At 43.3% G+C, this 24,011-nt stretch overlaps 1 protein-coding gene and 2 long non-coding RNA genes across 5 annotated transcripts in view; 1 reads left to right on the top strand and 2 right to left on the bottom strand.

Annotated features, from left to right (window-relative positions):
• DDX58 (DExD/H-box helicase 58) overlaps positions 1–10,788 on the bottom strand; it is a 24,637-nt gene extending 13,849 nt beyond the window's left edge. The window contains exons 1-10 of one of the 2 annotated variants that reach the window (XM_040540509.1): positions 10,395–10,788; positions 10,119–10,250; positions 7,833–8,011; positions 6,697–6,847; positions 5,235–5,360; positions 4,267–4,377; positions 3,342–3,495; positions 2,195–2,453; positions 1,486–1,648; positions 531–632 (exon numbers count right to left, since the gene is read on the bottom strand). In XM_040540509.1, the coding sequence (XP_040396443.1) occupies positions 531–632; positions 1,486–1,648; positions 2,195–2,453; positions 3,342–3,495; positions 4,267–4,377; positions 5,235–5,360; positions 6,697–6,847; positions 7,833–8,011; positions 10,119–10,250; positions 10,395–10,662 (1,645 nt within the window). In that variant the 5' untranslated portion in view covers positions 10,663–10,788. Of the gene's footprint in view, positions 1–530; positions 633–1,485; positions 1,649–2,194; positions 2,454–3,341; positions 3,496–4,266; positions 4,381–5,234; positions 5,361–6,696; positions 6,848–7,832; positions 8,012–10,118; positions 10,251–10,394 lie in introns of both variants that reach the window. The other variant, XM_040540508.1, reaches the window with a different exon arrangement.
• LOC121061530 lies at positions 10,624–14,484 on the top strand. The gene is made up of 2 exons (XR_005815135.1): positions 10,624–10,736; positions 14,197–14,484. It is a non-coding gene; the product is annotated as an uncharacterized LOC121061530 (long non-coding RNA).
• LOC121061531 overlaps positions 14,439–24,011 on the bottom strand; it is a 27,137-nt gene continuing 17,564 nt past the window's right edge. The window contains exons 3-4 of one of the 2 annotated variants that reach the window (XR_005815136.1): positions 17,637–17,786; positions 14,453–14,555 (exon numbers count right to left, since the gene is read on the bottom strand). This is a non-coding gene — a long non-coding RNA (uncharacterized LOC121061531). Of the gene's footprint in view, positions 14,556–17,636; positions 17,787–24,011 lie in introns of both variants that reach the window. The other variant, XR_005815137.1, reaches the window with a different exon arrangement.

The following is a 24,011-nucleotide window of genomic DNA, read 5'->3' as shown; positions in this document are numbered from 1 at the left end:
AGAGATACTGTGCGAAGAAGTCTCAGCGCAGCAGAAGAGAAAGAAAACTTTCACTAAGCGGGAGAATTTACGGCAATCAGAGTAACACAGAAGCTGAGCCCATGCTCACTTTCATTGACGGAGACAGCTAGGAATGAATCATCTGGAGAAATGCTTGAGTGAGAATTTCCAGCTATCTCTCATCAACGAAATCCAGCTCACTGCATTCTGAAAGCAAGCCTTTTGGTAGCTTTGTTTCCAATTCAAGCTGATGTGACAGTGTCAAAACCACACCATTCTTAGCTTCCAGAAACACAAGTTGAAATCCAAGCAAAAATATTCAAGATTACAAAATTAATCACAGGTAACAGGAAAGTATGTGACTTTTCTACCTGTGATCTCTCATGTAGGAAATACTGGTTAGAGACAAGTAAAAAGGAAGGAGGAGAAAGTAAGAGGAAGATAAATGACTGTTGTAGCAGCCATGAGGATTTTCACACTGATGTAATTGAAGACAGAATCCCAGTTATAGGCATATTATAGTGCCTTACCCACTGAGTAAATCTTCCTCATCAGTGCCTCTGTCTCGGACATCAAATCTGAGATAATGACTGCAAAGTGATTGTGAACTCGCCTCTTAACCAATCTGACATCTAAGGACAAAAAGCAGAAGTGAGTGGTCAGTGGCTTCAGTAAGTCAAACATTTTCCTGGGCAGCACAGAACATATTCTTGTCTGGAAGAACACTACATACAATGCTCTATGCTGTCATAATGATGTTTGTTGTTAGTAAGCATTATGTTTGCACAGAAAGAAACAGTTCCCAGTCTTCAGTGGCAGAACTGAACTGGCTTTTCTGCCTTGCTAAATGAATACCAGAGACTGCAGCTCAGCAAAGAGAAAACTTTTTTTTTTTCCTGTTTTCATTACCATCCCCTTCTAGAATGATGTTATGACCACGTGGCTCTTCATGGGAAGAGCCACAAGAAATTTAAGTATTTCTTGGGGGTGACAAAAAAAAGATACAACATCATTCACCTAATTTCTCTACCTTTTATCTCTCAACACATTAATCTCAGCAAAGTGGTGGCATGGCTGTGTTCCCCCTGAGGTTGTCTGATGGGAGCTCTGTTTGTGGGTATGTGACACAGCAACGTCATCTAGCACAGATGATGGCTCGCAGCTCACAAAGCTAAGTCTACATGGTATGGTCTGCTTTTTCTGCAGGTTCAGGGACATTTGTGCTGGCTCTTGTGCTGCTGGCTACGTTGTTTTTTGCCTGGTCACAGGAATGAGCCCTAAAACTGGATGCAACCTGTGCCCAAACTGGCATTGCCTTACTGCAGGGCAATGGTTAAGTGCACACTCAGACCTCTTTCAAGCTATCAGGAAGTAAAGCTCCAGCTGACTTATAAGCTCTTAACTTCACCTGACAAAAGTGGGTCAGAGAGCTGAGTTATTGGTGTTGCTTTGCATCTCAGAGGAAAATGAAAAGGAAACATTTACCTATTTCTGGCTTGTTCATGAACCTTTGCAGGTCTTGTATGTTCTCTCTGACAGTGGATATGGCCTGTATGTCAAGGTAGGAGCAGAGACTACAGATGTGCTCTATTGTTTCCTCAATGTTCTTGGCATTACCAACTCCAACAGAAGCAGTCAAACCTAAAATCTGAGCACACACATGAATAGCAGTGTTGGTCCTTTGTCACAAGCTAAAAAAGACTGGAGGTGCAGTTACCAACCAACAAATTGTCACTGTCTTCAAAAACAAGGAAACAAAGCAAACAGCTGAAGCGCCTGAAGTTCTAAGTGCCAGGACTTATTCTTGAGAGTCAGACCTCATCCCCACTCATGCCTTCTCAATGTTGATCAAGCCTTGTGTACTGCAAATACACTATCCACCTAATTTAATCCATCAACAGCTGCATTTGCCTGTGCTCATCACACACAGAAACAGCAAATCCACACCCAGAGCTGTCCTCCACATCCACTCTGAGGAAGTGTCTTTACAGCAGTTTCTTGGCAGCTGGAGGGAAGATGCAACTGGGGAAAATAGTCTGGAGGTAGCTGAAGAAAGAGAGGAGTTGCAGGTGCTAGCATTTTCATTTGCAGCCATTGAACTGGATTAACACAGAAGGCAAAACTTCAGGCTTTGCTGACTGCACTGCAAAATGTTTCTCATTAATGTTTCCACCACTGCCAGGCTGAGCCTTACCTGTGGCAGCTGACTTGCAGAGGAGTTAAATTTCTGCTCCAGATACCTGGTCATTAACACATTGTAAGGGTGGTTGCCTGTAGTGTTGTGGCACTCATCAAATATCATCAGAGTGAAAACAGAGAGGGAGGTAAGGGTCCCATCCTCGAAGCTATTCACCAGGATCTGGGGTGTCAGTACGATGATGTCATTGTCCTCTATAACATTTTCTACAGAGACATTTGAAAAATTTTCACCACTAACTCCTTGAATGGAATATCTAAGAAGAAACAAATGATGATAAGGTATGAAAAAGGATGTTCTGCAATGCAAAAAAAAAAAAAAAAAAAACTAGAAGGGTGTAATTTTCAGCAAGCCCTAGAGGAAAGTGACTAAATTAAAAATATCATGCTGTTGGAACCTATAGTCTCATCTGCAGAAGCTGAGAAAAACAACTACTGAGTGTAAACAGCTGGATTTTCATCTCCCATTAACTGAAATATATTAGATTTGAGGGGTGGTGATTTTGTCCATTCAAGCTGCACCTGTCAGTTCACAGCCAAGTTGTATTTGGAGAACCTGCCCTTCACCCCTTTTCTGCGTACAGCTGTTAGCACATGACTGTTTTCTGTCCAGCAGCCTCCTTTTCCCATAGCTATAGGGATTCCTACGTATTCTTTCAAAATCAGAAGCTGCAGGGTATCGATACTCCCCTAGGAAATTTTCAGTTCCATCTGAAAGGTTGACTGTCATCTGAAGAAAGGTTGAATGGTTGAACAATTTAGGGTCCTTTCTTTTAGAAAAGAAGGAGACGCTGCTATTTGAGAAGAAGAGGAATCCCAACTCTGGTGCTTCAAAGTGGCTTGTCCTTGGGAGCAGAGCTGCAAGGAGCCTCCAGGGAGAAGACACTTCAGCCCTTCTCCAGAGGCAAGCACAGGTATGCTTTGGCCATTGCCACAGGTGCAGTACAGTCAGTGTGTGAACTCACCATAAGCAGAGGCACCACACTTGTTTTGCACCATCTACCATGGTGACTTGCCATTCTTACCACAAACCATCTTACATTAGTGAGAAACATCCCTGTCACCAGCTAAACCATTAAATTTTGCCTGAGCCACAGCTGACTGAGAGTATAGTTTATCTTCTGTGGAGGTAGAATTACACTTACCCTTGTCTTTCAAAATGCTGCTTGAAGACATTTTTCTGTTGTTCATACACTGGGACTTTTGTTGCAAGAAATACAACTTTCCCCTTTCGTCCTGCAGGCATGTTTTGGAAATGGTGTTCACAAACCAGAAGCGCGACGAAAGTTTTTCCAGATCCTTTAAATGAAGAACATGATGGGTAAGGCCCTAGTGCGAAAGGGCATGCTTGTAAGCAGGGGCCCGTCCCCAGACCTCATCATCTGGCTTTTGGGAAACAGGGAGCTGGCAAGGGGGCTGTAACACTGCCAGATGCCCTTGGTGCAGGGCCAGAGCCTGCACATCTCTGTTGCAGCTCACAGACAAGTTACACAGCTCTGTTCCACAATGCACAAAGCTGAGCTCATAATACGGCATCTCCATATGCCCTGAAAATGATTACATGGAAAATATTGGAGTACAGAGGGCATGGGTGGCAGCAGCATCTGCTTCATGAAGTAACATGCATATTCTCTAACATATTTTGTTTTTTTGTAACGGACAATTTCTGTTTTTTTTACATTCACTTATTCCATTTCACCTCTGCTGCTGCTACCCCACCTGCTTCTGCAGCACGTGGGGAGAATCAGGCTAGCAGCAGAGAAAACACGGTGGGGAGAAAGAGCTGAGTGATCTCTCTTTTGCTGCTGACCTTCAATCTCAATTCAGTACTGAGCTACTGCAAAAGTTCCCTGTCGTGGTCTGGTGCTGCAGGCAGCAAAGTACAGAGGACAGAAGAGTCTGATGGGAACTCGTTCTGTTTTTCCTTCAGGTTGCAAGGCAAATTGCTCAAAGACCTCTACTCTTACAGGGATGTCTGCTTTTAAATAAACAGCTGGAAAAGTCTGATTCAGTCTTTACCCTCCTCTATCCTTCACAGCACCCTCTTCCAAAATACTTGCATTTTCTTACCAGTAGGGGCACATATTAAAGCATTTTTCCCATTGATAGCAGGCTGTGCAAGTTCAATCTGGTAGCTCCGAGCCTTCTTTGCTTCATAGACAGGTGGAGGCTTGCCAATTCCTTCTAGGAAAGATTGACAAGTGATGCTTAATCCACGTGTTTACAAAGAGTATTGCAACAGAAATGGATAAAATGTATTGTCCCCCATACACTTACTATCCAAAATGATAAAGCTAGTGTCCTTGCAGTCTACACAGAGCATTCTCTGATGGAAAATGCTTTTTACAGGACACATGCATCAGACGAGAATTGTATGTAGTATTGATGGCATGCTTTTGTTACTGCTAGATTGTGCTTCCTAAAATGAAGTCATTCCAGTATCTTGGAAGACAACTCTCACCTTGACTGGACGTCTTTAACTCAGAAAGAAAACACATGGACATATTTTCCCCAAAAAATATGTGTACTGAGTTCAATTTGTATTCCTTTAGCCTTCTGCTTCAAAAACTTTTGAAGATAACACCTTCTAAAATCACACTCATATCAGAGGGCTTGCATTACAGAACAGTATGTAGAATCCACAGGTGGGACAAAATTTGCCATACGATGTACGTCAGCAACTGTACAGATCCTTTACAGCCACTTTCAGCTACGGAAACTGGCTGACATCAGGTCTTGTGTGCATTAGTTGTATCAGAGAAGAGATATAACAACAGCCTGATGTTGGAAACTTCTTTGATAATGTGCGGATGGAACAACTCTGCATTGGAAATATGGCAAACTGGGGGCAACCTCTAATACTTGTAATGTCCAAAATGCAATACTTTAAACATTGAAAGAGGAGATAGCTAAATCAAGTCATTGACTTGTACTACATCTTCAGTGCCTTCCTTTGTGGCAAATCACATCTGCATCCTCCAGGGGTCTAAAGGAATGGAGAATCCCCACTGTAAACTGTTCATGTTGCTAAGTCGTACCTGCATCTGAACCAAGATTTTCACTGAGATTATCATCAGGTTCTGCTTCTTCAGAATATGTCATGCTGGTTTCAAGGCAGTCCTCAGAGGCATCTGTCATTTCACTGTCAACATCTTTGGCATTATCTGCACAATGACAAAAGAAAAAAGTCATGTTAACTATCCTTTTGATTTTAAAATGCTGTATTTGCTGGGATGGCAAGGCGAATGAGATGGTTACTAGCAGGGAAAGGCTACATTAAATGATGCTGCATCCAGGCTCCCTGTTACATGAAATGCATTGCATTCAGTGTTGGTCTTAGAAAATCCACAAACTCAATGCATATTTAGGTACCTCTTAAAAAGCAAGGGAGAGAATAGATGTGTAGAGACAAGATTACAGATCTAATGTGGACATTAACCACAAGCATGAAACACATGTAGGAGTCCAAAGAAGCTTTGTAAATTCAAGACTTTGCTCTCCCTTTCCCCCCACTTTTTGGAAGGACCTAGAAACTGTAGGACTATCTACATACTTTATCTTACATGATGATATAGAGACACTGAAATTTTCTTTGGCCCTGTAATTATTTACCTTTTCAAACAAATGTAACTAGGCTTTGCACAAAGAGTCTCACTGTGAACAGAACACACCAAGGCAAAGCACTGTTTTTGGAGAGGGGGAAAGAGCACAAATGTGCCCTAATCCAGCTCCTGAAAGCACATGTTACCCAGGATTAAAATCTTCTGGTAACCCTCCTTAACTGCTAGCATTAAAGCGCTTCCAGCATGTACGATGTCACCTCAGTCTGCAGTGGGCTCAATGGCTTTAAACTAGATGTTAGCAGATGCTGCCCCAGAACAGTGAAACCTTTAACTTATAAAATATAGTTATTATCCGTATCATATATATAGCCATCAGTTATGTAAAATAGTATCTATATATATGAAAGCATTATTCTTATTTTATATAGAATTTGTTTATAATTTGATTAACCATATAAAACTAAATCCCCAGATAAGAAATAACACACACACATTTGACTACAGCAATAAAAATATTCAGAATAAGAAATATTATGTAAAAAGCCACTTAAGAGTGGCTTGTCTCAGTTGCTAATCAAAAACAATTAAAACAATCACTTATGGTTTGGGAAAAAGCAAATATAGACATAAAGAAATAGAATCCAATTTATCCAAAACCACTTGGCTTAATCTTTTAGTAGGGAAATACATATATTTAATTTTATATAAGAGATATTTTAAGTTTTAAGAAATAATATTGCTGTCTTTTTTTTTTTCATTTTTAGCATTAAGGAGAAATGCAGTCTGATGGTATCTTTTTAAATTGCTCTTACTCTTCTGAAGAAAAAAAAAAACAACAACAAAAAAAACAAAGCAAAAAACAAACAAAGCAAAAAAAAAACAACAACCTGTCTGGTACAAGAGCAGAAAGAGAACATGAAAACAATTTGCAGTTTACCTTCTCTCATACCCCACAGTTCACTTGCACGGTAATATCCTGTGTTATCTAGTGCCAGCTGAAGGCTTTTTGGCCAGTGCTCCTTATCCGACCGACAGAGACATTCAATGAGTTTAGTTATGCCTGCTGCTTTGCTTCTGCTTTCACTAATCTGCACGTACAACAAACAGAAGTTGCTGTTGCTTGTGAGTAATTCAAAACAATTCTCTGACATTTTGTTTGATTTGTATTGTTTGATGTTCAGCTGAAAATTACATTTCCTTTCCACAGAAAAAAAAAAGTTTCCAAAAAAATGTGGTCATTTACCTACTACTGCTGCAAGTCTGCCTGCCTACGTGTACACTAAGATTAGCTGGACAGGCTATTTGCTTAAATATTTAGAACACTACAAAGCAAACTGTGTGGCAGGCCTGATATTTAGTCAGATGCAATCTTTCTAAATGTTGTATCTCCATAAAGAAAAAACTCTTCTAAAATAAAATAGCTGCATACAACCCTCCTCAGGAGTCACAAGGAGCAAGAACACCTTACAGACTCCTTCACCCAACATCAATAATTTATTATTAGCATCAATAATTTATTATTACCAATCACTCATTAACTACCACAGGTTAGTGTCAATTGTTATCAGCCATCAGTAACGACACTGAGATGGAGCTGGGTAACAATACCGCTGCTTCACATCCAGAAGCGTTAAAAACATCAACTTCTGTGACACTGCATTTAGCTAATGACTTTGAACCAGAAGGTTTATTTTACTCTATGGGCATCTCTTTGGGTGCTGACAAAACTCAAAATGCCATACAAAGTTTCTAGGGTTTTCCACAGTGCAGATAATGGTCTATTTCAAACCCCATTACAAGTAACAATCAGTTTAGCTGATATCTAATTGCCATTTTGCCTACATCCATCTCTATTTCTAGGAGACTTAATGCAGCATGAATGCTCCAAGAAGGGGGCTATTGCAAGGCATAGCAAGACACCCATTTGACCACAACATAGCACCTTTCAGAAGCCCTGAGGTCTCTTCTCTGGAGCGTTGACTCTGCAAACACATGCGGCTGAGCACAGACAATGCCGAACATTTGTACAGCAGCAACACCAGGCAAATACAAGGATTTTGTCATTAACCAAACCTGCTGAATCTCTTCGCACTCCCTGTCTATCAGGCAGGTGTTTATGTAGGGAATGAGCACTACTGGGTCGACTTCTAACATTGTTGCCTCTATCCGCTTCAACAGCTGTCTGTGTAACTCCAGTTTTTCCAGTTTGCTGAAGTCCCAGTTCTCAATCGCTTCTGCAAGTCCTGTGTAACCTTCAGAAAAAAAGGGTCAAATAGTTACTATTAATTCAACTTCTGGCTAGAATACCTATGTATGAGCTGCAATACGCTTTCTTAGTCACTCTGGAGAAACTAAGTTGTTTTGGCTTGTGACTGACAAAAGTCTAGGTGAACAACAATTTTTATAGATTTAGTGACTATTTCCACTACCACACCTTCATATAAGTCATGGTTTTGGCTGGAACAGAGTTACTTTTCTTCCTACTGGCTGGTATGGTGCTGTGTTTTGGACTGAGGATGAGAATAATGTTGATAACACACAGATGTTTCAGCTGTTGCAGAGCAGTGCTTGCACAGAGCCAAGGACCTTTCAACTTCTGGTGCTGCCCCACCACCGCGGAGGCTGGGGGTGCACCAGGAGCTGGGAGGGGGGACAGCCAGGACAGCTGGCCCAAATGGACCACAGGGATGGCCTGTGCCATGGGGTGTCATGCTCAGCAGTAAAACTGGGGGAGCTGTCTAGAGGCACTGCTGCTACTTGGGATCTGGCTGGGCATCAGCCAGTGGGTGGTAACCAATTGCATTGTGCATCACTTGCTTTGTATATTCTATTGTTATTATTATTGTTTTCCCTTCATTTTCTGTGCTATTAAACTATTTTTACTCAACCCATGATTTTTTTCACCCTGTTATTGATTCTCTTCCCCCATCGCAATGAGAGTTAGTGGGGGAGTAAGCAAATGGCTGTGTGGTGCTTAGCTGCCTCCCGGGTTAAACCACAATATATAATGAGAAAAGACTTTTGCTAAAAGAGCAGTAATACTTGCAAGGAGGACAAAAATGCTACCAAAGGTCACTGAGTGTGTTCCCTAAGTGGCCATTACAACCCACTTCTTTTGTTCCATACAATCCTTAGATCCATGCAGTCTTCGCAAATACTCCTACAGAATTTGTCCAGAGCACAGACACTACTCTGCATCACAAGCACCTTTGAACCCCTGTTATTTTATTCATCATCTATTTACATTTTATTCCTGTCCTTTGCTCCACTCTCATTTAATATTTCCTACCATAATGCATTCACTTCAGAACCCTGACTGAGAACAAGTCAGACAACTTCTGCCTAGATAGTCAGCAAACAGCTGAAAACAATGTAATGGAATAGAAAACAGTGGGGAATACCATTTAGAGGACTTGCATGATTTGTCTTGGTTCAGAAGAGAAGGAAAGCAGGACGTTACCCCAGAGGGACAGTGGGAGAACAGAACAATTTCCTTAGCTTTTTCTTTTCTTTTGGAGGAGCAGGAGAGCAGTGTGGGTACTTACCACCACGGTGTCTTTAACCTGGTTGTCACCTATCTCTTCATTTGCCAAGGACAACAGTAATGCTCAATTCTAGTTTAAGGCCAAAGAGCTCTGTTAACTGTTGCAACCCAAAATGAAAATGAATAAATACTTGGGACAGCACTTGGGGTCAGTAGGCAGATGCTTTCAGTGTTTCTGCTGGACGTACACCAAACCGAATGCTATGAACATGTTTAAAGGGGACATTTTTTTGGAATCCAGGAATTAGCAATATAACACCATGGGAAAAAGTTGGCCCAGAACTAATATTTGCTTTATAGGGAGAGTGGATTACATCCAAGCAGTAAGAAAGCCAGCAATAATTGCTCACTGAGGTACCGTAGCCATCGATAGCTAGCAGCCAGTAAGTGAAAGCAGAAGTGGCTTTTAGCATGAAACCTGTGGAGCTGAGGTATCTAATAACTCCCCAGCAGGAACCTGTGATAGAAGCCTGGAGGGCAAAGGTGCCAAATTCTGTCAACTTTACGCTTCCACAGTCTTTTTTCTGCCTCCTGTGGGGACCTCACACACCCAGCAGGCACAGCTCCTGAGGGGCGAGTGCCTCATTTCTGAACCGCTGCGGCTTAGTAACCTCCCCCGGCACCTCCATCTTGCACCCTAAGACTCTGGGCTACGCTTTTTAAAATCGGCCTCTCCTGCAAGCCCCCGTCCTCGAACGGAGCCTCCCCACGCCTCCAGCGGCCCCACGCACCCCCAAACCCCATTAGGGCTCCCCGTGTCCCGGGGGTCCCGGCGGGGGTCCTCCTTCCCTCACACCCTTCTGGCCGCCACCCACCTGCGGCCAGCATTGCGTCCAGCATCCCTCGGAACCAGCCGCGGGCCTCCAGCTGCAGGACGGCGTCCAGAAAGAGCGCGGCGGCGCCGCTCACCCCCCTCTCCTCCTCCTTGCGGATCCTCTCCCGCAGCTCTGCCGCAGAGACGCGCTCCCGTCAGGGCGTCCCCCGCACGATGGGGGGCTCGGTGCCACCCCCGGGGGACACCCCCGGGCCCCGCGGCCGCGGGCAGGGCGCTGAAGGGCCCGGGGAAGCGTGTGGGGAGGGGGTCGGCTCACCGTCGGGCAGCCAGTCCGCCATGTTGCCCAGCACGTAGACGGGGTTGAGGCTCCGCTCGATGTACCGCCGGTAGCACTGCAGGCCCCGCTTCTCCTCCGCCGTCATGGCTCGGCCCCGCCAGCCGCCGCCCGGCCCCGCACACAAAAGGCACCGAGGCCCGGCGGGGAATGGAAAACGAAAGTGGCCCCGCGGGCCGCCCTCCATCCGCAGACCGCCCTCTGGCCATGAACGCGCACAGCCAGCCGCTTGCAGCTTCGTGAACCTCATATTGTCACTAACAGCCCCACAGCCATAGCCTCACGGGACCACCGAGAGACAGGCTTGTGCTGGCAGCGTGTGTGGTGAGGCAGAATGAGAGGCATTGCCACAGACATCACATCTTATGTTCCAGTCCACCTGTGCTCTCAGCTATTTAATACTCTTTCTTGTATTTCTTTGATCTCTCCTTTTGTCTGTTCCACCCAGTTCTAATGGGACTGTAGGAAATCGTGTCTGAAAGCCCGTGTGGTGGTTTCACCCTGCTTGGCAGCTGCGCTCCACCACAGCCGGTCTCACTCTGCCTCTTCAAAGGGAAATGGGGTGAAAATAGGATGGAAAGGGCTCAAGGGTTGAGATAAGGACAGGGAGATCACTCAACAGTTATCAGCATGGGCAAAACAGACTCAGCATAGGGGGAATAATAGAATTCAATGCCTATCACTAGCAGACTAGAGCAGTGAGAAAAACTAAAAGGAAATGAAAAACACCTTCCCCACCATCCACCCTCATCTACCTCCCCCCATGAGCAGTGCAGGGGAATGGGGGCTGCGGTCAGTCCCCAATGCTTTGTCCCGCTGCTCCTTCATGGCCACTCTGTGCCCCTGCTCCATGTGGGGTCCCTCCCACGGGATGCCGTCCTTCCTGAACTGAGCCTGCGGGGGCTGCCCACAGGCAGTAGCTCTTCAAGAACTGCTCCCACATGGCTCCGTACCACAGGGTCCATCCATCCCCCAGGAGCAAACTGCTCCAGCACGGGTCCCCCACGGGCGGCAGCTCCCCCCAGACCCCCTTGCTCCTGCGTGGGCTCCTCTCCACGGGCGGCAGCTCCCCTAAGATCCCAAATGTGAAGTTCTCTCACGTTTTCTCCCAGCTGCTGTTGCCCAGCACTTCTTTCCCTTCCTTAACTCTGCTCTCCCAGAGGCCCACACAGCGTTGCTCATGGCTTGGCTCGGCTCTGGCCAGCGGCGGGTCCCTTTTGGAGCAGCTGGAGCTGCCTCTACTCTGACATGGGGCAGCTGCTGGGCTCTGCTCACAGAGGCCACAACTGCAGCCCTCCTGCCACATAAACCCAATGCACCCTGTACCACCACGATGTGGCATCATTGGCCGTTGTATTTTCAAAGGGCCCTAGGCTAGGAGAGACTTGCATTTGGGCTGTTAGCTTAACCAGAGCAATGAGAAGGACCAGAGAAATATCATGCACAGCTGACCAAAACAAAGAAAGGCTATCCACTCCTAGACTGGGAAATGTCAAACAACTGGGAGAGGACAGGTGAACAAGCCCCCATCAGTCATCCCTCCACTCTGCGTTTTCAGTAAGATGATCTCTTAGGGCTTAATTTGCTTGTGAGTAACAAGGAGGAAGCCTTAGCCTCTATGTGAGTTGCTCAACTCACCCTGTAGAGCACAGTGATTGGACTGACAGGTAGCAAACGTAGCAGAGAAGCATTTCTTGCTCAGTAGTTGACTTGAGAAGTGCCTATTACAGCTTTCACTCAATCAGCAATGAGTGATATTAGCACTCAAGTTCTGCTTGTCACAGACAGAGAGTGTTCAAGGATTCAAAGATCCGTGCTACGGGTGGGTAGGAATCACCCTGCCAAGCAGAAACCCAGTCTTGTCCTTCATCTGAGAACAGGAGGAAATCAAACTCCTTGTTAGTCATTTCTCCAGCCTTAGATGGAGAAGTCAATCTGCCCAGTGAAATGGACCCACTGCTCTTCAACAAAGCTGGCACTGGAGTGCACAGGGGCAAAGCACCTCTGATTGTGCATACAGGAGGTGGAATGCACCTGCTGGGCAGGGTGGCTGCAGGATGGATCCTGAGGGCAGCAGGGATCAGTCCCACCAGGCTGGAGATGCACCTGGTGAGAGCAGGGGACTCTCCCAGGCTTTCTTCTTGCAGGGCAGTGGTGCAGTGGGATGGGTTGTGGCCTGTGCAGTGTCTCATGCTCATATCCTTGCTGACTGTTTTATGCTGGCTCCATTCTGGTGTCTCTGCGCTACATCATAAGTGGTGGGTTGCAGTGGCCAGGCACATCAGGTGAGAAGGAGCTGCAGCACTGGGAACACCTTAACCTGCTTGTGCTGCTGCAAGCCAGAGTGCTGAGCAGTTTCTTGGAGATCTTTCTAGGCAAGGGTGTAGGAAATGTTACTTTTTCCCTGAATCTCTTGTGGCTGCTTGGAAGGGTCTCTGTGTAACCCACCAAGTCCTGCCTTAAAGAGTGTGGTCCAGCTGGTGGGGATAAATGCTGCTGTGGCCCATGAGGCATGGCTTTATTATTATTATTATTATTATTATTATTATTATTTTCCATTTTCAGAGCACAGTGTGTGGTTGTGTTCCTCAGCTTTAGGTTTTGCAGACCAAGTTTTTACAGATCACAGCTGTAGATTTTCCCCAGGATTACCATCTGGAAGCACTTGCCCAAACGGCAGAGAACAAAGCATCACAGAAGGTCTTGAGGCTGATGGCCATCCATAGCCCAAAGTTAAACTGATGGGACCACAAGAAGAGAAGCTAACAGGTGTGGCAAATGGGAGATGGAAAAGTGTGTGGCCAGGAGAAACTACCAGAGAGCACTGGGAAGCCTGAGGGTGACAAATGACAGACGGTGGCAAGAGAGGGGAAGCGTTGGCTTACTGGTATGGCTGGTGGTGTAGGGTCAGCAAATTCAGGTGCTAAGTCAGCAAGGCAGGGCCCAATAAGGAAAGAGAGAGTGAGATGGGTTGTGTGGGAAAAGGGGTATCAGCTCAATGCTACTTACTGGATAGACCAAGTGTCTAAGGCCAGTTACTGGAGGGACCCACAGTGCACGTGTGTGTACATGAGGGTCTTTAGCCCACCTCCAGGTGCTGCTGAGACCAGTCTCCAGTCCCTTGACCCACCCCTGGACACACAGGCCAGGAGAAATTATCTCTAAGGACCCTGGGGCTTCTTGTTGTTGTGGGGAGGCCCCAGGTGCTCAAATGCATGGCTGCACCTGTCTGCTGGAGCTTGGCTCAGAAACCACCTCCATGGTTGGCTGCACTCCCACAGCACCCAAGGCTGCAAGGATGAGTCCATGCCAAGGAAACCAGTGCCTGGCATTACAACCTCCAAGCACTTCTTCAAGGCCTTTCAATTTCCACCATTACTCGTTCTCAAACTTCTTTTCTCCACATCCTCATCTTCTAATACAGTGACATTTAAAGCTTTTGTTATTCCAAAGCCTTTGAACCATCTCAGGGTCTGTGAAGGAGATGCAGGGAGAAAATCAGGATTTCAGACATGTAACTTCCCAAGACAACTGCAAGTCACAGAGGAGTTGTGGTACACTCATCCCTGACACTACAGCTTGGGCTTAAAGTATGTGAAGGAAGAGGCCATTAATAATTTTATTTCCAGGTGGTACACTGAAATTAATACCCCAAGTTATCAGAATTTGTAACTGATTTTCTCCAAACGCTTAAGTACACATTTTTTTAAAATTCACAGGTCAAGTTAATAATACGCTTGGCAAATCAAAGAGGCCAACAGAATTTGTATTTATATTTATGTAGGTCTGCAGCTGAAGCAGAACCAGATGAGGATTAGGCATACAGCAGCCAGCACTGTGCCCAGTCACAGCTCCAGAACCATGTCCAGGTGAATGCTCCTGCTGAGGAAACACGATGGGCTGGAAATAACAAATTGGGGTGGGAGGCTGGAAAACATGGAAGTGAAGGAAGAGAATGCAGATGGAGGAAAACAGATGTGAAACAGAGACTGTACTTCGAAGTATCACCATCATAAAACCTTACAAAGTTCAAAGAAATGAATTTCCAAAGATATAAAAAGTACAAATTCAAGCAGAAGTTTCAAAATGCTTGATGTCTTTAAAATTGCCGCAGCAATCACCAAGGGCATTTCTTGATTGCATCTGCGAATAAAATTATAAAAAACATCAGAAATAAAAAATATAATTTGACCATTAATTTAGGTTTGAGGACCCAGTGCAGAAAAAGCACTTGAGCATATATTTAATTTCCACCTGTTAAAGCACATGTTTAACTATACTTATGAATCCTGACATTTCATAAGACATCAGAAAATTAGATGAAAAAAATTACTGAATCCTCATGGTAAGCTAACATCACAAGATTACCCCACATCCCTAACGTATGCACAAGCCTTTCACTGCAAATAAGATTTTCAATAATTCAGTAAAAAGAAATCACTTTAAAAATACAGTTTAACAAATGCTGTTAAATACAGTTTTTTCATAACCCATTAACTCTTTGTTGTTCCCCAACCTTGGCTGACTCCTCTGAGCATGTAGAAACTCCCTGGCACTCAGTGGAGACAGCTGACAAGAACAAACAAGACAAACGCTGGTGTTTGCTGCAGCTTTTAAAATATTCACACATACACACACGTAATTTTTTCTTGACCTGGAACAACAAAATGACTAGAGTGCAGTGATCAGTAGTCACTCCGCAGTCCTGTGGAGAAGGCAGTGATTTTGTGTCTTGAGTGTTGTGATGACGCTGAATACACGACTTGGCTCTCACCAACACATCCACCCAGAAGGGTGATGCTCATGCCCAAAGTGAAGGATATGCATGGCACATGTAAAAGCACTGTACCTAAGAAGCATTGTTCCATAGTCACAGGCCTTATCTCACAGGGATGTTACATGGGAAAAGGAGATGGCAGCAGATTAAAACCTTTGGGTTGACCTTATTTGCTGGGAACCGTGCTCCTTGTCATAGGTTTCTGCATGCAAACCCGTAGCAACTTGGGGCTCTGTAATTTAATACCTGAAGGAAAAATTCCAGCACCATCATGGAAGAAACACCTGCCCAGCGGCTAAAACAATCCTTACAAACCCAAATCCTTCGTTGCGCTGAACGGGAGAGGTCAGGAGATGGCGCTGGCTTCCCGTGGGTCTTTCCAAGGTGTGGACACGGTTTGGTGCACACCGCAGCCAAGGGACACGCGTTAAAAAACTGCTGGCTCGCGTTGTTCAGCAGGCACGGAAAGAGTCCCACAGGGACCTCGAAGTGACTGCTAACCAAACACAATACCACTGCTGTTCTTCAGAAACCCAGGTGAACTTCAGGTGTCTAAGCCACTGCATGTCTTCTACACTTGAAGACAATTGTTTTTCGAAGGTCTAGAATCAGTGTCCTAAAGCCATATTTCATCTGTGATCCTGAAGACGCTTATTCACATTTAAAGTTTAATACAAGATCAACTAAATGCCCAGGTTCGCTGATTTCAACTAAACTACCTCAAATTTATCACGGCTTGCCAATCCCTGTGGATCCACAGATGCTCAGTGTCTTTAATGAAGCATGGACTGAGTATCTAGGGGAACAAGAGTATTTGCATTATTAGATGGGGATAATAATTAAAAGAAGCATTATAATTCCAGAAAATGATGAACACTCACTGGCTTCTTGCTACTGCAGCAATAACCCTGGAGGGTCACGATGTTCTTCTTAATGATGAGCTACAAGATTGTGTTTTCTAAATCTTTGTTTTACCATCCATTGTCAAAAATGAAAACAATTCAACAAACAAATTTGGTTACTGCATGCTTAAAAGGGAAAGGTACATCTGACCTTTTAATTCCTTAGTTTTTCCTTAGAACCCAATTCTGTTTCTCAGTTCATAAAAAAGGACATTTTGTTTCATTTATAAAACTTTCTAAAGATTTCCTAAAACTAAACTGAGATCACTTGTATCTCTGTTTTAAAAGTCAGTACTGATTCGCAGAGAAGCTCCTTACAGCATACATCTGGATAAATAAATACAGAGGGAATTATTTTTGCTTCCTCAGGGGAAAAAGCAAACAAAAAAAAAATAAAACCAAACATTTTTTCATGGCATTTTCCTACATTAAGTTTTAGAAGAAAATTTAACAATTTTAATTTTAATGCATTTAAGAAGTGTTGTTCACTGTCTTTCAGCAATGAACTGAAAACCTTCTGCCAAATTCAGGCTGATATTCTGCCAACAGCAACACATCTCACCAAGGCTGAGAGGAACCCTTGACCCATCTGTGGTTTCCAGCAGCTCCTTGGGACCAGCACAGTGAGTGCTCTTCTCCTTTTGCAAAACATCCACGGGAGGCAGCCCCCTCCTGCAGCCCCCTGTCATTCTCACAGATGATGGGAGGGATGCCTTGGGAGGAGGGTGCCTTCTGACCCCATACAGCCCCGTCACACCTCTGTGAATCCTCTTTGTAAGTCACTGGCTGCAGTTCAGCAGTCTTTTAGTGGCAGTTTCCCATGCAGAGTAAGTAGCTTGCACTTTCCGGGAGAAAATGTGGAGTGAATACTGAAGTAAAAAGATCAATGGGAAAATTACTTCTGGCAAGCACAGAATAAAAGGTCTTTCTCTGGTTTCAAAGCAGGGATTGTACAACTGAGATTCAAGACTAAAACTGACTATTTAAGGCTGCGTAGCTTGAAAAAGAAAGTATTAATAAAAAGAAATCTCTGATCCCATCCAGAGCAACACTGATTTCAAGGGGATGCATTTGCAGCCCCTTGAAGGATACTCGCTCCCCATAGTTTTGGAGCAAAGAAGAGATGACAGAGAGGGAACAGGCAAAACAATTTTGTCATGCCACAAACAACAGCAATTAAAGCCAAACTGGAAAAAAATGGACCATTGCCTTCCCCCCCGCCAAAAAAAAAAAAAAAAAAAAAAAAAGAAAAAAAAGGAAAAAAAAGTGAAACAAGGACCTTGTTACTTTTAGCAGATACAGAAGACAGATTCCTGCCTTCTAGCATGGATTTATGTCTTCATGCAGGGAATGGCAGTTCAAAAATAACAATTAAAACTAGCCAAAGAACATACTTTCAAGGAATATATGCAATTATTCATACTGAATATATGTCCCCTGCAGGCAACCTGGGGCCCAATCCCGCATGGGCTGGCTGCCTGGCAGACCCCATCACTAAATCATCTGGATTTCCACAGATCTGTCTAGACACAAAACTTTCCTCACCATGTAGAACTTCCTGTGAGGTTCTTGTAAAGCTTCAGAAGCTTTAATCCTTATTAAATCATTACTGGGACACAACATCAAATTCAGTTGACTTGGTTAAATCACGTAGGTGCTAATATGGCTGGGAATAGACCTCTTCTTGCAACTAAACTGAAAGACAAGGAAATTAACAGTGTTTAGTTTGACAAGAAGTCACATTGCAGTTAAAACAAGAAAACAGAAATGTACATTGCCCAGATTATGTTAACTTTCAGCCCCACAATGAGCAATGCTGCTCTTTGTCTGGGGAACTGGGAGGGAGAGGAGTGGGGAAAAGGGCAAGTACAGGAGCAAAGCCCCCAGCCCTGTGATGACTCCTGTTCAGACAGTCACAAAGACATCGCTGGAGCTTTGCAACATGCTGGGAACTGCCAGGAGTGTGACAGCCTGCAGGACTGTGATGCCAGCAGTTGTTTGCAAATAATGATGCATGCACTGTAAAAATTTTCTGTTGACATTGCACTGTGAAACTTCAGTTCTAAAACTGCAAATGAAAAATAAAGCTCTGAGCATACAACGGTCTGTGAGGAGAGGCTGAGGACACTTGGCTCATCTAGTCTGGAGAAAAGGAGGCCAAGAGGCAACCTCGCTGCTCTCTGCTGTTGCCTGAGGAGGGGAGGCAGAGAGGGAGGTGCTGGTCTCTGCTCCCTGATGAGTGATGGGAGGACATGAGAACAGCGCACAGCTGTACCAGGGGAGGTTTAGACATGAGGAAACATTTCTGTACTGTTAGGGTGGTCAGACACTGGAACAGGCTTCCTAGAGGGGTAGTTGGTGCCCCAAGCCTGCCAGTGTTCAAGGGACATTTGGATAATGCCCTCAATAACACGATTTAACTTTTGAGTAGCCCATTGGCATCCTGAGGAAAAAAACAGCTGCTGTGCAACAGTTAAATTTGTCCTTTGTGACACACAGTGTATCAATGGTCAGATCTCACTGATTTGGTCAGCAATTAGCCTGGAGCTAAAATCCTCTTGCCTGTAGGATAATATAACCAACATGCCTTTAGGAAGCTGTTTTTCCCCTTGAGCTGGACTTCATTCATTCATGGGGGCTAAGAGGGAATAGACAAAATACATCACCAAAGTTGGTGCCTCACTCTCCACTAGCATGGTGTTATTGGTAGAAATCGGCCAGAATTAGATGGCTTATTGTGATGCAAGAAGTGCGTTATACTATTTGTCTGAAATGGACAAAGTGGCATCCTAAGGCAAGGCAGCTGCATTCATCACTGGGATTTCTAAATACAATGCTCTGACAGCTCAACAGAAAACTACTTCTATTTATAATATGAATAGCCTCTCTCCTCTGAAGACAACAGGAAAAATCCTAAGACATGACCACACATCTCTATTAGGTCATTCCCATGGACCACACCATTCAAGGACTCTCTTGCTGAGGTGCCCTCCTTGACTTTCCCCAGCCACTGAACTTGAGGTTAATTTATATGCCTTCCCCATCCTAGACAGGACATGGATGCATCACTTTGAAGAATTTGGTAGGGTACATTCCTGTGCTTGCACAATCAAATAGCAAATAGATATTAGCTCAAAGAATTTCTCATCTTTGGGAGTTAAGCAATGCTCAGAAAATCTCAGTAATGGGTGAAGGAAAGTAAAGAAAATGAACCAAACCTGCCATTGTGCAGATGAAAGGCTCTTCTTCTGTGTCATGCTGTGAGCATAGGAGGAAGAACCAAATAACTATAATTTGGTATTCTCTTCATTAAAAAATAAAATAAATCAATTTATCCATTGCAGGGTTTTCCTTCCTTTCCTTCTTTCCTTCTTTCTTTTCCTTCCTTCCTTCCTTCCTTCCTTCTTTTTCTTTCCTTCCTCTCTCCTTCCTTCCTCTCTCCTTCCTTCCTTCCCCTCTCCTTCCTTCCTTCCTTCCTTCCTTCTTTCTTTCCTTCTTTTTCTTCCTGCCTTCATTTGCACAAAAAAACAATGCTTCTTGAAAGTGTTTGCACTAAAAAGAACTGCAGAATTTTGTGACTGGCTATTTTAATGACAGATAGTTAGACCATTGGTAACATGCCTGCTGTTAGAGATTATATTTTTTGAGGGCTTTTTAATGCTTTCAAACAGTCTGGAGTGCTTTCTGTAAAAGTTTATCTGTGACTTTAATTGTAGAGTCCTTGTGCTGAACACGCCACCATCTAGGCCCTCTGTCATGACTTTAATCGTCTTGCTTTGTGGGCATCCAGTTTGGTGATGCTGTGCTGAGAAGAGATGGGGCAAATGCTCTGCAGAAGCAGCCTTCAGTTAGCTTGCACAATGGTCAGCTGCCAGAATATTGAAAACGAGGAGGAAAGAGCTGCGCCTGCCTTCAGAACTAGCAGATCAACCCCTTTTCCTTTTTGACTAAGGAGAAACTAAAAATCTAGGAAATGGCCAACCTCTTTATTAAGTTGAGACTTCATCTAAGATTTGATGTGAAACCATTTTGCATGAATTATTTCTAAAGAATTCTTCTTCCACCATTCCTTACAAGCCTTAATTAACTAAATATTTAATTGTAGCACAAAGTGGACAAAGTGCTGATTTAAACACACACATAGGTAGGAAAAGAAAAAGGAGCATTCTTTCACAGTTCATTTATAAAAAAGCATGTGGGACAATGAAAATAATGAGGAAGAAAAGAAGGAGCTAATTTAGGGATTAAAGCTCAAGAGTGATTTAGTAAAGAAGAATGAATATGTAACACTAGATGTAAAAGCTTAGCCTTTGGGCAAGATTATTGTTAGAACTCCTGCTCCAAGTACATGTGTTCAAGCTTTACTGAGGTGTGAACATTAAACAAAAAAAAGATCAACCTAAAATCCAATTTATTCTCCAGAGTACCTGATAATATCTGAGAAAAAATATCAACTGTTGATTTTTAAAATGTACTTTTTTTCTTTTTTTTTTTTTAACCTGACATATTGTGCTATTTGAAAGGCTGATGGTCTTCCTTTTGTGGCCATATTATTTTCTTCTCTTTACATCCTTGTGGTGAAAATTCCCCATAGATCTAAAGCAAATGATCCATATGTGCCAGTATATTTTACATCTGTCCTCAGTTTTCCCCGAACCCCAGAAATTCTAGGGACAGCAAGGCACAACATAAAAATTAATGTTACATGATCTGCTTGTGGCGTGGGTCAGCCAGGGAGGATGCAGCTGATCTTCAGAAAAGGACTAACGACAAGGAGAGAAAAGCCAGATCAAAACAGAACCCTAAGCCCTGGATGATATATATACAAAAGCAGAAAGGTAAGGAGCATGAAAGCTGTTACTTCACATTCTTGCTATAGGATAATGCCAATGAAGTTGGAAATGCATACAGGAGAACAGACAGCTGATAATGCAGAAAGGGTTATAGTGAAGATTTACCTCTAAATCACAGAATCATAGAATCATTTAGATTGGAAAAGACCTCTGAGATCATCTTGTCCAACCTTTAACCTGCCAAGTCCACCATTGAACCATGTCACTAAGCACTACATCTACACATTTTTTGAAGACCTCAAGGGATCGTGACTACTTCCCTGGGCAGCCTATTCCAATACTTCACAACCCTTTCAGTGAAGAACTTTTTCCTAATATCCAACCTAATCTCCCCTGGTGCAACTTGAGGCCATTTCCTCTTGTCTTATCACTTGTTGCTTGGGAGAAGAGCCCAATCCCCACCTCCTTTTGAGGACATAAACAAGAAAATAAGGACTAAGGAGAATCTCCATCCTTGGTTGTTATGGGGGGAAACATAGTGACAAGAGATGAGGAAAAGGCTGAGGTATGTAATGCCTTCTTTGTCTCAGTCTTCAGCAGCAAGACCAGTTGTCCTCTGGGTAGCCAGCACCCAGAGCTGGTAGATAGGAATGAGAAGCAGAATGAAACCCTAAAAATCCAAGAGGAAATGGTTAGAGACCTGCTACTCCATTTAGATGCACAGAAGTCTATGGGGACAGATGGGATTCACCCAAGGGTGATCAAGGAGATTTGGATGTGTTTAACATTTTAATTAATAGCTAGGTATCTTACTGTGGCGGTTTCACCCTGCTGGGCAGCTAAAGTCCGTGATATCCCCTCTCTCACTGTCCCTCCTCAAAGGAAAAAAGGGGAAAAATACGATGGAAAGGGCTCAAGGGTTGAGATAAGGACAGGGAGATCACTCAACAGTTTTCGTGGCGGGCAAAACAGACTCAGCATAGGGAGATTAATGAGATTTATTACCTATTACTAACAAGCTAGTGTTAATTCACAATGTGAATTAGAGTTATATATATTAAGAAAAGTATTCCTTTGAAAAGTATTCCAGTGAAGAATGGTGCCTGGTTTCGCTTCAAGTAACAGGTTTCATATTGTGCCATTGACAGAAACACAGATCAAATAATTGAACACATCTTGGCAAGTATGCCTAACCCTAGCAGAAAAGGCAAAGTATATATTTTAAGAAAAATAAGACAGCTCAGGTTCTTACATGACAAACTCTGCGTTACAGATGAAAATTGATAGGGTTGTTTTTTTCTTTGTGGTGCCTGGGAAATTACTGAGTATGCAGATTGAGACAAATCCCTCACTGGGGAGTGGAATTTGCTTCCTACAGCTACAGCATTCCTTTTGATGCTGTTGCATCCATGTTTCCAAGAGTCTGAACACCCACATATACCCTTAATCTCAGCTGGAATTGTAATTATTCCATAAGCTTGATAATTGAGTATTTCTTGAATATTCAGTCAGGTGTAAAATAGCCTGATTTTCATGGATGGAAAAAGCATTTGGTTCCCCTGTCTTATTTACTTTTATGATCCCAATCACTACACTTGCCGTGACTTTAGGTCTTCATTACACTTTCATATTACCTCCATTTTACAAAAAGGAAAATAAGGCATAATTAAGACCTAGAGATAGATGTCCATATTTTGCACTCTCTGCAGTTTCTGTTCTCATTCCTGTGAATAGAGGTATGGGGCTCACTGTTGGGTTGCCTATGTTGCCATGAGTGGGTTCTGGCAGTAGTGGAACATCTTCATTGATTCTCCATCCATCCATTTGACCATCTTGTTCCAATATAAGTCAATAAGCAATGCAATGCATACCACTTGTCTAAACCAAACCAAACCAAACCAAACCAACCATCCAATCATACAACAAACAAACAAACAAACAAAATGTAATATGTTCAGGTTATGACATCTATAAGATTTTGTGAATTATATATCTCTTCTGAGAAAACTGTAGTTTCTCTAGCTGAAATCCTGATTTGCATCTGGCTATTCCTTCTCTCTTCCTCTTGACTCTTTCCCAGAGTTAACAGAAGACAAAACGTGATGAACACAGTGTACTTTGTATTTCTGGGTAAAGCACTCTGCAGAATTATAATCAGTGATACCTGCCCCTTGCCAATCAATTGTGGAAATGCCGCACTGAGTCTTTTACAAATATACTGGTTTTTCACAGAATCACAAGATCATTGAGGTGGGAAGAGGCCTCTGGTAGTCATCTGGTTCAACCCCTCGACAAAGCAGGGATGCCCAGAGACGGCTGCCAAGACTCCAGCTGAAGACAGATATGCTACATCTACTGAAGAAGGCCAACTTGGAAGAGCTGAGTTCAGTTGGTGTTCCACCCAGGTCTGTACCATCACTTCTTTTTTTTTTTTTTTCAAATGAATGATATGGGGAAATCAGTGAGTAACATAGACATAAACCAGCCATAATCAAACAGTGAATTGAGTTCACAGTTTTGACTTTAGTAGACCAATTAACAGAGTGAACCGAAATTTTAAAAGAGGGTCTTGTGTCAAAAATATACAGCCATACCCATTTCTTCATGTAAGTTCTGAGACAACTTTTGGATTCATTACACCTGACAAGAAACAAAAAAAGCCAGCCTAGACAAAGGTGAGACAAAAATGATCTTAGTTTAATAAAAAAGCAGCTTCTTCATACACTAGCCAGGATGCAGACAAGATAGAGGATATTTTTAAGGGAGTGATTTTTTCACCATCTCTATAAATCAAAATTTGATTTTGAAAAACCTATGCTGCAAGCTTGCACTGGAGGGATGGCCCATTTGAGACACCTGTTTTTCAGAGCCTCCAGTCACCCTAAAAAAGATGTGTGATGGCTTAGGTTTGAACTATCTTGCAGAAGGATATGTTACAAATATTAATGACAGACAAATGAAGAATCAAAAACAAGCAAACAAACAAAAACCACTGGAAGTAAAGAACATACTTTTTAACATTAAGGTCAAATGGAAGAGTTTACCAAGTGAAGAGGTGTATTTCTCATTACTTTGTAGTCTTTAAAAATGAAAGTTATAATTGTAGTTTAAATAAAACATATTTGAC

Source organism: Cygnus olor, chromosome Z (assembly GCF_009769625.2).
Source record: "Cygnus olor isolate bCygOlo1 chromosome Z, bCygOlo1.pri.v2, whole genome shotgun sequence".
In the NCBI taxonomy this organism is placed as follows: Eukaryota; Metazoa; Chordata; class Aves; order Anseriformes; family Anatidae; genus Cygnus; species Cygnus olor.
The sequence above is the reverse complement of the archived record's forward strand: the minus strand, read 5'-3'. Positions and strand labels throughout refer to the sequence as shown.